A 13,855-nucleotide genomic window follows, 5' to 3' on the forward strand; every position below is an offset into this window, starting at 1 on the left:
CCTCAATTAATTTTGTACGTTTTTATTCAACTGCCGCTGATAATTCCATGCAATTTTTTCGTTATTTGTTTATTATACACAAAGGCAAAAAAAGACAAAAAGAACGGTCTCGTATGATTTTAAAAGTTAAATTACTATTTTGCGTACTGATAGTGAATTATTCTACAAATTGGCAATAATTGGGTTATTGTAAAATAAAATGCACCGAATTGTCTACAATAATTACTTTAGCGAAGGCTTAACTTTTAATCAATATCACACCATTTACCTGGTGTGTTTAAAGCCCAGTAGTTTAAGTTTCACCATAAATGTATATAAAAATAAGGTGTAATATTCAAGGCGTAACAAAAATAGTAGAAAAATATAATTATGTAGTTGACAGCTTAGGGCGGCCCGTATTATTACAATTGAAATTTTTATCTTACGCCCCAAGGTCGTTTTCACTTTGGGTTTCTGGGCTGAAGTAGCTAAATAAATTGAGGTTGGCCGTAAACTAAATACGGAAAAACATAAACAGATTTTGTCATGGAACTACTTACGTAAAACAATAGGAATGACTGAAATCATATAGGTAAATTTAATAATAAAACAAACAGCAATATATTGTGATGTTTTGGACTTGAGATAAACTTTTACTTTCTTATAATTTACATTCCTGAAAGTCACGTCTAGACCGATTTTTCCAGAACAATTCATGAAGTAGTTCCGTATCTCTTTGTATGCAGCCTTCTACGGCCGAAAATTATTTTGTCGAAAAATAAATAATCTAAAACATAAATAGATAATGAATAGGTAGTAAATGGATTTTCAAATTCACGAATCTCGACACGGCTTTAATTAGTTGAACTATTTGTGATCGGATCAGTCTGGAGATTGTCCCAGTTTAAATAGTTCGGGGCAGTTCGTATTCCCCAATTGAATCCTACACATGTTTAATCTCGTGTCACCGTTTCGCTATAACCTAAATTATTCATGACATCACTGCGCTAGTCAATTGTTGTTTTATTTATTTATAAACGAAGCGAGTGTCGGACAGAGTCATTAAGAGACTACATATTTTGCTAATTTGCAGTTCGATAGTTCACTAATATTGTTCAATTTTAACGATTGAGTAGATAAAAGAAAAAATATGTTTATTAAACACTTTATTAGACTAAATACTAATTTGTATTTAATTTTGATTAACAGTTTTTTTGGTGGTGGATAGTATCGAAACTCAAACGGATAGGTAACAATTAAACAACCATTCTGCCTATTTTTGTCTCAAAGCAATGATCCGTTCTGATTTGTAGGGTGGGACAGATTCAATGCCTATAATTGACCATTGAAACATTGACCTTTTTTTACTTATTGCTTAGGTGGGTGGACGAGCTCACGGCCCACCTGGTGTTAAGTGGTTACCGGAGCCCATAGACATCTACAACGTAAATGCCGCCACCTACCTTTGAGATATAAGTTCTAAGGTCTCAGTATAGTTAGAACGGCTGACTCACCCTTCAAACCGAAACGCATGCCGAACTGCTTCATGGCAAAAATAGGCAGGGTAGTGGTACCTACCCGTGTGGACTCACAAGAGTTTGGCGGTATTCACTTAGCGATGTCGTTGGGCTTCGATGAGCACTTAGCACCAGATGTATAGATTGAAATTGGTGTTTAGCTAAGCGCTTAGCTCGAACTTATTTGGATATTTATAATAAATAGTTCAATAATGAAATTCCCAAATTAGTAAATGAGTGAGGTTTGGTCTAATTGACTGGCGTATATATTGGGTATCTATATTTCTTGTTTAAATTTAAGAAAGTACAAAATTAAATACAGAAGAAAAATCTCTTATTGCGTTAATTAATGATTAACAATTTTATTCATTTCAGTATAATATCAGTGAAAGCCAAGTCGTTTGCTGATCGCGAAATCCGGTACACGCTCAAGGCACAAGGTCAAGGCGCCGGAACGTTCAACATTGGCCCAACATCGGGCATTGTCAAGTTGGCCAAGGAGCTGGATTTCGAAGACTTGCGGCAACCGCATGTTTATTCTCTCGTCGTGACCGCTACGGAAGATTCAGGCGGTTTCTCTACTTCTGTTGAGGTTCGTTCGTGTAATAGTATAAACTGAAAATGATGTTAATGCATCAAACTAAGTTTTAATAATTTTGTTAGGTGAGAGAAATGTAATGAAAATAATTTGTCCACCTTTAGGAGCAAAGGTAGTATGTGACACAACCTACTATGACGATATATAGTAACACTCCCTGTTATTTCTTTCTTGACTGTTAGTCATATACACAGTTATAAACTTCACAGACTCACGAACATAGGTACATAGTTGAAAGATCATAGATAAATTATTCAAAACCAGATAGCGGTCTAAAGTATGTAGTAAACTTAGAATTTAACTTCATAACAAGTAGCGTATCAATTACTTTTATCTTTTACAGCTAACAATTAGAGTAACCGACGTAAATGACAACGCTCCGAAATTTGAGTTGCCAGATTATCAAGCCCACAATGTTGATGAAGATATACCTCTTGGCACCAGCATTCTCAAAGTCAAGGCTATGGATGCTGATTCCGGAAAAAATGCTGAGATCGAATATCTGGTTTCAGGTAAATTAACCACTATATTAGGACAATTTTAAAGAAAAGTACTAGTACCGCCACCTAGTATTAATATGAAAATACTTTTGATGAACAATAGGTGTCGCTAATAGATATTAATGATTTTGAGCTTTTCAGTCACAAATATTTGCATATATGAGATCACGGGAATGCGTTTCTATAGTATTTAAGAATTTCGAATTTAGAACAGATCAACCCATAGACACAGCCCATTGAGTTTCTCGCCGGATCTTCTCAGTGGGTCGCGTTTCCGATCCGGTGGTAGATTCTGCGAAGCACGGCTCTTGCTAGAGTCAGTGTTAGCAACACTCCGGTTTGAGCCCCGTGAGCTCACCTAAGGTGGTAAGATAAAAAAGGGTGCGTGTACTTATGTACGCGCGTAAGAAGTTATACTTTATTTTTATTAAATTCATTTCTTTTTTTTTCTTAAATATTAAATAATTAATAATAAATAATAATTTAATAATATTTAGTATGAATTATATTAAATAATAATTTTGTCATTTATATTACCAAAAAATGAATGCTAATAATACTTTTTTTTTTATGGACATGCGCGAAAGTTCACCTGCGTCTATATTCAGACGCGTTACGTCGGTCGTATTGTAATGAGCGATTTAGTGGGCAACTTCATTTTGTTAATTTTGTGTCACGGTGCGCGCGTATCGAAAAATTTCACTCTCATCAATTTTTCATAACGCGCCTAAAGAAGTATAACTTCAAAACAGATAACCCAAATAAATATAAAATAATAATATAAATGTAACTTACCATTACAGATGATCACTTCAGCGTCGATTCGAACGGCATAATCACCAATAACAAACTACTGGATGCTGACAACAATAACGCTTATTACGAATTTGTAGTCACAGCGAAAGATAAGGGCGAACCCGCTAAAACCGGAACGGCTACCGTCCGCGTTTATACGAAGAATAAGAACGACGAGGAACCAAAATTCTCACAACAAGTTTACACTCCGAATGTAGACGAAAACGCAGGACCGAATACCTTAGTCACGACCGTAGTCGCATCGGATAAAGATGGCGACAACGTGAGGTTTGGTTTTGTTGGAGGCGGTACAAGTTCAGGTCAATTTGTCATAGAAGAAATAACCGGTGTTATCCGACTGCACAATAAAGCTATCTCGTTAGACCGTGACAAATACGAACTGAACGTGACCGCTATGGACGACGGCGCTTGTTGTGTCAACGGTGACGCCACTATACACACCTCCACGGCTGTAGTGGTCGTATTTATAACAGACGTGAACGACAATAAACCTATATTCAAAGATTGTCCAACATACTTTCCGAAAGTAGAAGAGGGCGCGCCTAATGGGAGTCCCGTTATTAAAGTACACGCCACCGACGAGGACAAAGGTGTTAACGGTCAAGTAAAATATTCTATAGTGCAACAGCCCAATCAGAAAGGAACAAAGTTCACGGTGGACGAAGAAACAGGTGAAGTGTCGACGAACAAAGTTTTCGATCGCGAAGGCGACGACGGTAAATTCGTATCGGTAACGGTAAAGGCAACCGATCAGGGCGAACCTTCTTTAGAAGGCGTGTGTTCGTTCACTGTTGAGATTACAGATGTCAACGACAACCCTCCGCTCTTTGACCGTCAAGTAAGCATATAGAAATTGTAGACAAAAGCACCTTGCATGAGAAATCACAGTTGAATGTCATTTGCATGTATTTCAGCATTCCAAAGAGATTGTACAATGTAATAATCGTGTGTCTTCCAGAAATATGTGGAGAATGTCAAACAAGATGCCAGTATCGGCACAAACATATTAAGAGTTTCGGCATCTGACGAGGACGCTGATAATAACGGCGCCATTGTTTACACACTGAGTTCCCCGTACAATCTTGCCGACATTGAATATTTTGAAATCCAGCCCGAGTCGGGCTGGATCGTTCTTAAAAAACCACTCGACGTAAGTATGCCTTCACATTTATCAAAACGAATACACTCACGACCACATCACGTGAGCTAATGAAATGAGAGATGAATGAATGGGATCAACTTTACTAACAAAGTTTGGTGGATGAATGCTACCTACTGGCCTTAGGATTAAATTGGCACCGAGTTTATTTCGTTTAAATGTAAATAGTTCTAAATTAACCGCTGCTGTAAATAGCTGTGGATGGGGTAATCCTGGCTGTGAGGAGTAGTTGTCCATCGAACGGCGCGTGCTGGTGGAGCGCCGCGGCGAGGAGTGCTTGTTCCTCTTGCAGCACTATTAGTTTGAGTTGCCGTCGGCGCACTCCCGTCTTCGTTGACATTTATTTCCGCACCACCGTCCTGCATTAACTAATCTAACCGATAATGCAACCTGTGTACCATACTAACCAAGTGACGGAAATAATGCTGCTGTAAATACATATTTCACAAGACTATGTTTAGTTCTAAAACATGTACAGTTTACGTAATTAATTGCACTTCTGTATATTTCGCACATACTAGTTTTGGAATTTATTTTATGGTTAGTAATGAATTAATTGATTTAAAGCTTACGCTTCCGAACATACCTATCAGTATTATATGTATGTACATGTTTTGTTACTAATCCTACAAATAGTTACCGATGCTACGCTATGCCGAAGGCAGTTCGATTCTGCCCACACATTCCTGGTGTTTGACGACTACTCATATGACGTCTCTGTGTACTATAATATGACCGTGATAATTATAACTTTTTTCCAGGGCGCCTGTAATATACTCTTATTTAAATTGTAATATAATGTTAGTTAATAATCAAGATGACCAAAACGTCCTTGCGGCTGTTTGGTCATCTCGCCAGTTGTGACATTATTCCTTCTGTGAAAGGGGCAACGTTTTCGCGACCAAAATTTGTACAGTTCAATCGTAACGTCCATTGTTTGTAAATTATTCATTTCAATGAGTGTCGTTTCGTTGTAGAATACATGAGGTCATTAACATATTCTTATGGCAACTTGACCTTTCCGCCATGTCTTGTATGCAGAGCTGCATGCATTTGCTGCTTGTTATGAATTTTTTTTTGTTATTTTTTTTTGTTTTTAGTTAGTTTAGTTTAAATTATTATTGTAAAGAGTACTTAAAATTATACATAATGTACAGTTTGACTTTCTCTTGTACAGATGAACTTGTAAAATATTACGATAAAATATTTTTGTTTCAACATTTTTCTTGCACCACCTAATATTGGCTACAACAAGGAGTGCTACTGTAAGTAAGATAGAACGAGATGGCTGTACGTAGAATGACAGAAGATTGTTTGGAAGAAAGACGGTAACTGTAGTTTTGTAGTGAATCTATGCAATACTTTTCTATTTATAATTTTGGCTTTCTGAATGAAAGAAGACGACTGTGAGATTTTGTGTCAAATACTACTTTACTGTGAAACATCTGTAACAAATAACAAAATCAAACTATTTTGTGAAAGAGGAAGATCCATGTTTTTGATTTAATTTTATTATTTTAGATTATTTATTAGCGATGAGTATGTACTTTATGTGTTTATATTTTAGTTGTGTTATATTTTGTTTTCCCCGCTGACCTCTGACCCCCGTGTATCTGTAGCGGGACAGGTACCGACTGCGCGTGCGCGCCTCCGACAGGGGCGACCCGCCCTCCTCCGCAGACGTGGACGTTGAATTAGACGTGGTAGACAGGAACAATAAACCCCCCATCTGGGATATGACCACGTATGGCCCCGTTCACATCAAAGAGAATGTCACAGTGGGTACCGTAGTGACCAGTGTGAAAGCAAGGTTGGTATAAGGCGCAGCGGGCCCTTGGGCCTGCAGCTCCTCCACTCCTTAACACTACTAACGACGTGGTTTTGTCTTTTTCCATCGACTCTTTCCCCAATAGCGAGAAACTTACAAGTTGGAGGCTATGGCTCAAGACAAGGGTTTCCCGCCCTTGTCCCGAACCGTGGAGGTCCAGATAGACGTAGTGGATCGCGCGAACAATCCCCCCGTGTGGGACCACGTGGTGTACGGCCCGATCTACATTCGAGAGAATTTGCCCGTGGGTGCCAAAGTGGTGTCCGTGAAAGCAAGGTGCGTGGGAAAATGTTCGGCACGGGCACCGCACGCAGCCCCACTCCCGCACGCACGTGCGCACGTGTCCGCCGCGCGACGACGCGTGCTTGCTCTGCTCCGTCTCGCCTCACCTCGACTCTTCTACATATACAACGTGTCAATTCTAATAATAATTATTAATTACAATTGGCTATTTTTAATTCGAGTTAAAGGATTCGTTTTACCCGGTGCTAGCTGAGGATTTTTTGTAAGAATTGTTTGTTTAGTAAATTATATGAAATGAAAACAATTTAGGAAAAACATTGTTTATCCGCTGCACGATGAGAGACAAGCTGAGGCGTGGTCGATGGGTGTGTCGTGCGCGTTATTTCTCACTCGGTGGTTTATGATGTTACTGTCATGTCCGTGCGTTTAAACTGCATCGTCACGAACACACATGAAATTAAATATCACAAGCGTGCATTGGAACGGGTTCACTGCTTATATGAAAATTTGTGGGTTGTTCAAAAACATCTATCGATGTGAAATGCTCCGCCAAATCAGTAGATACTTGATATTTAATTTTTGATGACTTGAAAAAAGTCAAGTCAATTTTTAGTGGGATGTCGTATGTTAATCTTATAGCATGTAGACTGAGTGAGACAACAGTGCATTTTGATTCAGTACGTATTCATTTTAATTCAGAATTTTTAGTTTTCTATAAATTAGCATGTTAATTTGAACATGTTTAGATAGAAGATTTTAGAAGTAATTCAACTTGTTTTTTAATTGAGTCAATATCAATGTCCTGTCTATTTCTACCGTATAATGTTCCAATTCATCCAAGACTTTCAACTTTTGTCTCAAATTAGGTAGATTTATTATTCACTTTATACTCATAGTAACCGTGCGCTTTGGGAATAAAATGAAACATTAAAAATTAGTGTCTGTTAAAATTTGACAAAGAATTCCTATAGTGTCAAAATTTAGTTACGTTAAAAGTTACGCCATACTTTCAGTATTTTTTTGCACAATATCGTTCTAATCGGGGATTTTCTTCAATTTATTTAAAACAATAAGATGTATAAGTAGTCTAGTACCAGCATTCCCAGTTTGAATAAGTCCTAATTTCCTCGTCGATCTTTCGCTCGGGTATTAATTTAACCAACGTTTGGTTTGACAAACGTAATTATTTGAAATTAAAAATAAAAAAAGTTAAGAAATAAAAATGTTTACTAAATTAACATGGAAAATCAAAAAGGTAGTATTAAACAAACAATAATTATTGTAAATTTGCTCCTTAACACAAGGTTTCCATTATTAAAGTAAATAGTTTCAAATAATTATTAAAATAATATGCCGGTGTAATGTAAATTAAGTAAAATTGGGGAATATTGTTAAAGACTTTTAAGATATTCTTCCGTTTGTCTTAAATCTGCAAAATAGAAACGCTTAATAATATTTAATCCAAGCATGTTTTGAATAATAATCATCAAAATTACTCGTCTTTGTTTTAAATTTTAAAATCAATTAGTTTAGAGTTCTCAAAAATTGTCACTGTGACTTTAACAGCGGAAATTGCTGTAGATGGGCAGATTAAATCACAATCGTATCTGGTGTAACGAACGAAGCTGGTCTGGGTTAACGAAGCTCAACTTCATAGCGTGAAGTTGAGCACTCACAGTGTTAAATGAGTACCAAATTTCACTTGTCAAAGCGTTTGCGAAAATTAAGCCCTTCGAACACTACCAATCTCTTAGCGGCAGAACTTTTCAGTCACAAAAAAGAAAATCTGCCGGTTTTTTTTTTTGTATTGCTATTTATTCTTTTCTGAAGATGTTCGAATACGTATTCAGAACGTAATCTAAACCTAGTAATAGTAGCAGCAATCTATCTCTCGCGTCCATGAAAGTTTCGGCTTAATTGATACTGTAGGTAATTTAATAACCTAATATAATTGGGAATGTTGGTAATACAGTTCAGTTATCAAGATTAATTGGCGGTAAGTATGTCGATGCATAAAATGGCGAAATTATATGCATTTAGGATGCATAAATATGGGCATTGGAAAAAATCCGTGTTAAGCACCGTAATTTGCATTTTCTACATAGTGCATCATCACAATGCGTTCGAAGAAATGGTATGGTCACACCTCTATGGTCTATCTGTTCGTCCTAAAATACACTTTCGAACTCACATTAATTATAGTATGGAGACGAAACCATTACTAACTCACACTACTAATATCGTATTGTATGTAGTTCAAATAACTCATTCATGCGTCGGCGTAATGATTATGATAAAGAGGAATTTTGTAAAATTGACAAATAAAACCAGAATTAATGTATGCGCATCAAAATCTGAAATATTATTATATTATTACAATAATCTGGTTTTGATATGACATCGGAAATAATAGAAACTTAAAGATCTAATAAATTCAAATAAAATCTTTTGTTACTTGATGACTTAAGTTATAGAAATCATCATATTATGCTTTTGATATAACTACAAATGAGTGTTTCCTCGATATATTCCAAGGACCAATTGTTTTGGGAAATATCTGTACATATATGAGTGAAATTTTCTCAAAGTTCAATTGTAAATTGCATCTGTCTGTACGCGGCGTATATATTGGAAGTGTTCATTTACTAACACGAAATATTGATTTGTTTAATGACTCTGTAAATATGAGCTATTTGATCTACTTCAAGTTACCTATCCATTTTGAAAGTTACATGTTTGTCCCGTAAATAGAGAGTAGTCATCTCAGAAGCATTTGCTGTTATATCTCGATTTTATTCGCCTTATGTGTTGTCATGTGCCTTAGTGAACAGAAATTTGCGTTTTCGAAGAATACGAACTATATCGATTAACATGTTTACAGTTCCGGAATCGAGAACAACCCTACGGTGTTCTACAGACTGATGCCGGGGTCAACTGCGCAAACCAATAAATTCCACACGTTTTACCTCCAGCAGAGGGCCGACAATGGTAACACGTGGGCGGATATTAAAGTAAACCATCCTTTGGATTACGAAAGCATTAAAGAGTACAACTTAACGATCAGAGTTGAGGTGAGTTTCACGATGTCTCGTTTGATTAGATGTCAGGTGGTGATTTATGTGGTACGTACTTGTGAAAGTGTGTCAGTACAAACAATATGATGAGTGTTGATGATTTTTTATTTTGATAGTTCCAGTCTTTTTTTTAAACCAATCTTATAATTTCCATCTTATTATGTTTTTCAGATACCCAAAAACGTTTTTTTTCTTATTGCTTCGTGAACACAAACAACTGAATATTTAATGTTTCGTAATGCTTGTGTAATTAATCAAAATTGCTCGTTTTTTAATTACCGTAATGGCTTTATGATAGTAAAAACGATGTTCAGTGATTATGTAGAGAAGGTTTTATTAATACGTGTAGAGTACATTTACATAAATTTAATATTACGTAGTGATTACGGGTAGCGGGTACCTACCTACCGAGATTATGAGCGTAACACGAAACGTTCTCCTTAAAGGTCAGAGGGCAACGAGGGCGTAAAACCTCGATTTATTGACTTAATTTTAAGACAGGACTTGTGTTCCGAATTTCTTTATTATTCCTGTTTCAGCCTCGAATATTAATAAAACCATTATAGAAATTAAAACAAAAAAAAACCTTAACACGTCTTTTTAGTAAAGTGATGAATAATTTATTATTTTTAACATTAAAATTTGAGAGCCGAACACCGGTGCATCGCTACATACGAATGCACCGGACGTCTTATCCCTTAAGCCACGACGACTTTTGGACTCTCTTGGAAACCAGTGGAACTTCTCTCGCTTGCACCACAGCCACATTTATTCTGCATATCGTTACATATTCCTATATTATAAAAACAAAAAAAAAATATTTATTGTTTAGAACAACGGTGCGCAACAACTGGCTTCAGAAGCGACTGTCTACATCATGTTAGAAGACGTCAACGATGAAATTCCTCTGTTTACTGAACGAGAGCAAGAGACCGTGCTGGAAGGAGAGCCGATTGGTACCAAGGTCACCCAGGTCAACGCCATAGACAAAGATGGAACATTCCCGAATAATCAGGTTAGTTTAATACATAATTAATAAACAAATTATTTTCAGCCTTCTCAATCGAAGCAAGGCAAGTTTTCCTTTTTTAGATCACAATTAATTACTTTGGGTGTGGTTGGTATGGAACTACACGATGTATAATCAAACCATTAATTATGTTTTTCTGGGTTTTCCTAGCGCTGGCTATTTATTCACTATTACTCTGTTTAGGGTGTTTTTTTACCCATTGATTCGAATACGAAAAATCTAACTAAAATAAAAGATTTAGTAAATGTCAGTGGCTAACGGACAATAATTGCATATCTATCGGAGATCAGGTAGGCGCGCCTTCGGTACCAGGTATTGAAAGGACACGATTAATCAGTTACACTGTTCTTTATAATCATCACCAATAAAAACCACCAATTATTACAGATGCTACAATAAAAGCCGTTGATTTTAATTCACAATTAGTAAGCCTTGCGCAGTTGGTTTACCGCAACGCGATTTCACCGGGCCCATGTTTGTTTCCAACTCTTGCGTATCAGTTGACTTCAGGTGCACAGATTTACCCTCCCGGAACAAAGATTACGAACCACCGGTTTCTAAATCCGTTCTGACAGTGATTTTACTCAGACTTTAAAGTTTTTTATTAGAGATTGAAAATAATTAAACAAAACAATTTCTCAGCGCTTTCTCAGCTTCTCAGAAAACAAACTCCGGATAATAATATCGTTCTCCGACATACTATTGTATGTTGAATTGAAAAGCTTGCATTCACTTTACCCGTCATACTTTTAATTTGTGGCGGCAGCTATCACACAACACAAGATATTTGACAGATGCCTGCATCTCACTTACGACATTTCCAAGATAAGTTTGCATATATACAAGTTCCGAACAACAACATTCGGACCGTCGCCGCGTCGGTCTACTGAGAAATTTCACTCGTTCGGTGGAAGATCTTCCCTTTGTTTATAATCCCCAAAACTTCGCTTAAGTTTGGAAGTGGTAGGTTTTAGAGCATAGTACATAATTGGGTTATATTACCAATATCCTGGTTGGCAAGTTTCTGCTGATGACGGCTCGGTAATTTACTTCATAACTTTGAATTATTGGACAAATTCTTACAAAATTTAAAAAATAGTTAAGGCCAATGGTTAAGTCGATTTCATTAATTATTATTTATAAACTACTTTAAGGTTTCGTAAATAATAAAACCATTTAATGAACATCGCTTTGCTAATAGTCGATTGACGTTGCGAAAGTATTGCAATTCGTTGAGGTTAAGACTGCGGCCCCTCCTTTTAGTAGCTATCATGGTTCATAGACAATAACGAATGAAATACCGCCTTTAACTTTAAGACATGAGGTTGAATGGCAACTGTTTTTTTTTAAGTGGTTGTTCTATTTTTTTTTACCAAACGGGATTTGTACTAAATAATATAAGAAATGCTTAAGTATTCTTAAGAATATGAATAGAATGCCTTCTTTTTTTTAGTACCAAGATATATATCAGAATAGGCTTTCTCAAAAATCCACCTAGCTATATTAGCAGTAATAATAATCACCAAAAAATATATTCTAATTTGTAAATTTGGAATTGTTCGAGATGATACCGGCATCTCGTTTTTACCATCGCACCGCCCGCCACCGGAGTAGAGTTCATCCACACTACCTGGAGCCACTGCGGGCATCCACAGTGCGTTTCCAGAGATCTTTTTTGCCACGTACCATCCGACTATGGCATAAGCTCCTCTCCACGCTGTTTCCCGAGCGCTATGACATGTCCTTCTTCAAACGAGGCTTGTGGAGAGTATTAAGCGGTAGGCAGCAGCTTGGCTCTGCCCCTGGCATTGCTGAAGTCCATGGGCGACGGTAACCACTCACCATCAGGTGGGCCGTATGCTCGTCTGCCTACAAGGGCAATAAAAAAAAAACAGCAAAAACGTCTTTTTCATTAGATTTTAAATAATATAAATAGCATTGTTCAGATCGTACACTAAGTTATCACTTCATTGCGTTTTCCGAGCACACGAATCTACTCCGAACAATTTTGACAAATAAACTCTATCAATTCTCAAATCCTTCGTATTGGATAGCCATTACCGCGGATAAAAAAGGCATATAAGCGACAACGAAAAATATAGTCTAGGAAGGGAAATCGCTTTAGATAGACATCAAGGATCGGACGGACTTCAATCATTTCACGGAAAGGACAAAAAAAAGGCATTCAATATGTTTTTTTTTATATACCAAATTACTCGATACTGTTGAATTTATATTGTTTACCGTATCTTAAATTGTTACCTTTAGTTATGGAAAACTGTAAATCAATTGAAAATTATACTACCAAGATATGCCCACTCCTTTGGAATTTTAAGTCTTCGTTTAGAGAACAGTAAATCGCGTTTCGCTGAATAAAAAATCAAGAATGAGCGCAAGCAATGTTAATTAAAGCAATAGTTCTGTCAATATACTCGTAGTAAGAAAAGTAATGACATTTTCGCATAATATTTCACGTTATTAGCTATACTAGAGGTCCCGCAGTAGTCGAAATTCGACTAAAATTATTGGAATTGTAAGTTTGTACACTACTATGATTGTATTTTATACTTCTATAATCACAAATTTCGCCAAGACTACACTATAAAAAATATTAAAAAATACAAACAATATTTAATCTATTCTCAATTTGACAACAAACGTCAAGAACAAAAGTTTGACAATAAATAGTATGCAAGCGTGTGTGCGTCAAATACATGGTATGTAGTGTGGGTAATGTTTTCTTTATTGATTTAATGTATCATTTGTGCATTATTTTAAAAAAATATTAGCATTGTGCACTTCTTCTCTATATTCTCTATAAGTGTGGAAAATTTCATACTCCTCCGTCCGCGCAATTTTCGTAAAAAGGGATACAAAGTTTTTGCTTCACGTAATAATATATAGATATGTAGTTTTAAAGGGCTCCGTTAACTATTAAACACTAAGTAAATCGTAAGCTTGTCTGGAAATCTAAGGAATTAAAGACATAGAATTTCAGTTGAATTTCATATTTGCGTCCATATTTGTTTAGCTTGGGAAATGAAAACAATTTAACGTAACTGTAATTTAAGAATCGTTTTTTTTTGTTTTTTTTTTTGTTTTCGTAGAAGC

General features: G+C 36.3%; 1 protein-coding gene across 9 annotated transcripts in view; it reads left to right on the top strand.

Annotated features, from left to right (window-relative positions):
- Positions 1-13,855, top strand: part of LOC114251597 (neural-cadherin) — a 340,197-nt gene that overhangs the window by 50,979 nt on the left and 275,363 nt on the right. For 5 of the 9 annotated variants that reach the window (XM_089727042.1, XM_089727039.1, XM_089727044.1 and 2 more), the window contains 7 exons: positions 1,872-2,088; positions 2,438-2,606; positions 3,398-4,248; positions 4,369-4,560; positions 6,483-6,673; positions 9,522-9,711; positions 10,547-10,729. In XM_089727042.1, the coding sequence (XP_089583168.1) occupies positions 1,872-2,088; positions 2,438-2,606; positions 3,398-4,248; positions 4,369-4,560; positions 6,483-6,673; positions 9,522-9,711; positions 10,547-10,729 (1,993 nt within the window). Of the gene's footprint in view, positions 1-1,871; positions 2,089-2,437; positions 2,607-3,397; positions 4,249-4,368; positions 4,561-6,188; positions 6,380-6,482; positions 6,674-9,521; positions 9,712-10,546; positions 10,730-13,855 lie in introns of all 9 variants that reach the window. The other 4 variants (XM_089727043.1, XM_089727041.1, XM_089727046.1 and 1 more) reach the window with 1 other exon arrangement.

Source organism: Bombyx mandarina, chromosome 04 (assembly GCF_030267445.1).
Source record: "Bombyx mandarina strain Sakado chromosome 04, ASM3026744v2".
Classification (NCBI taxonomy): Eukaryota; Metazoa; Arthropoda; class Insecta; order Lepidoptera; family Bombycidae; genus Bombyx; species Bombyx mandarina.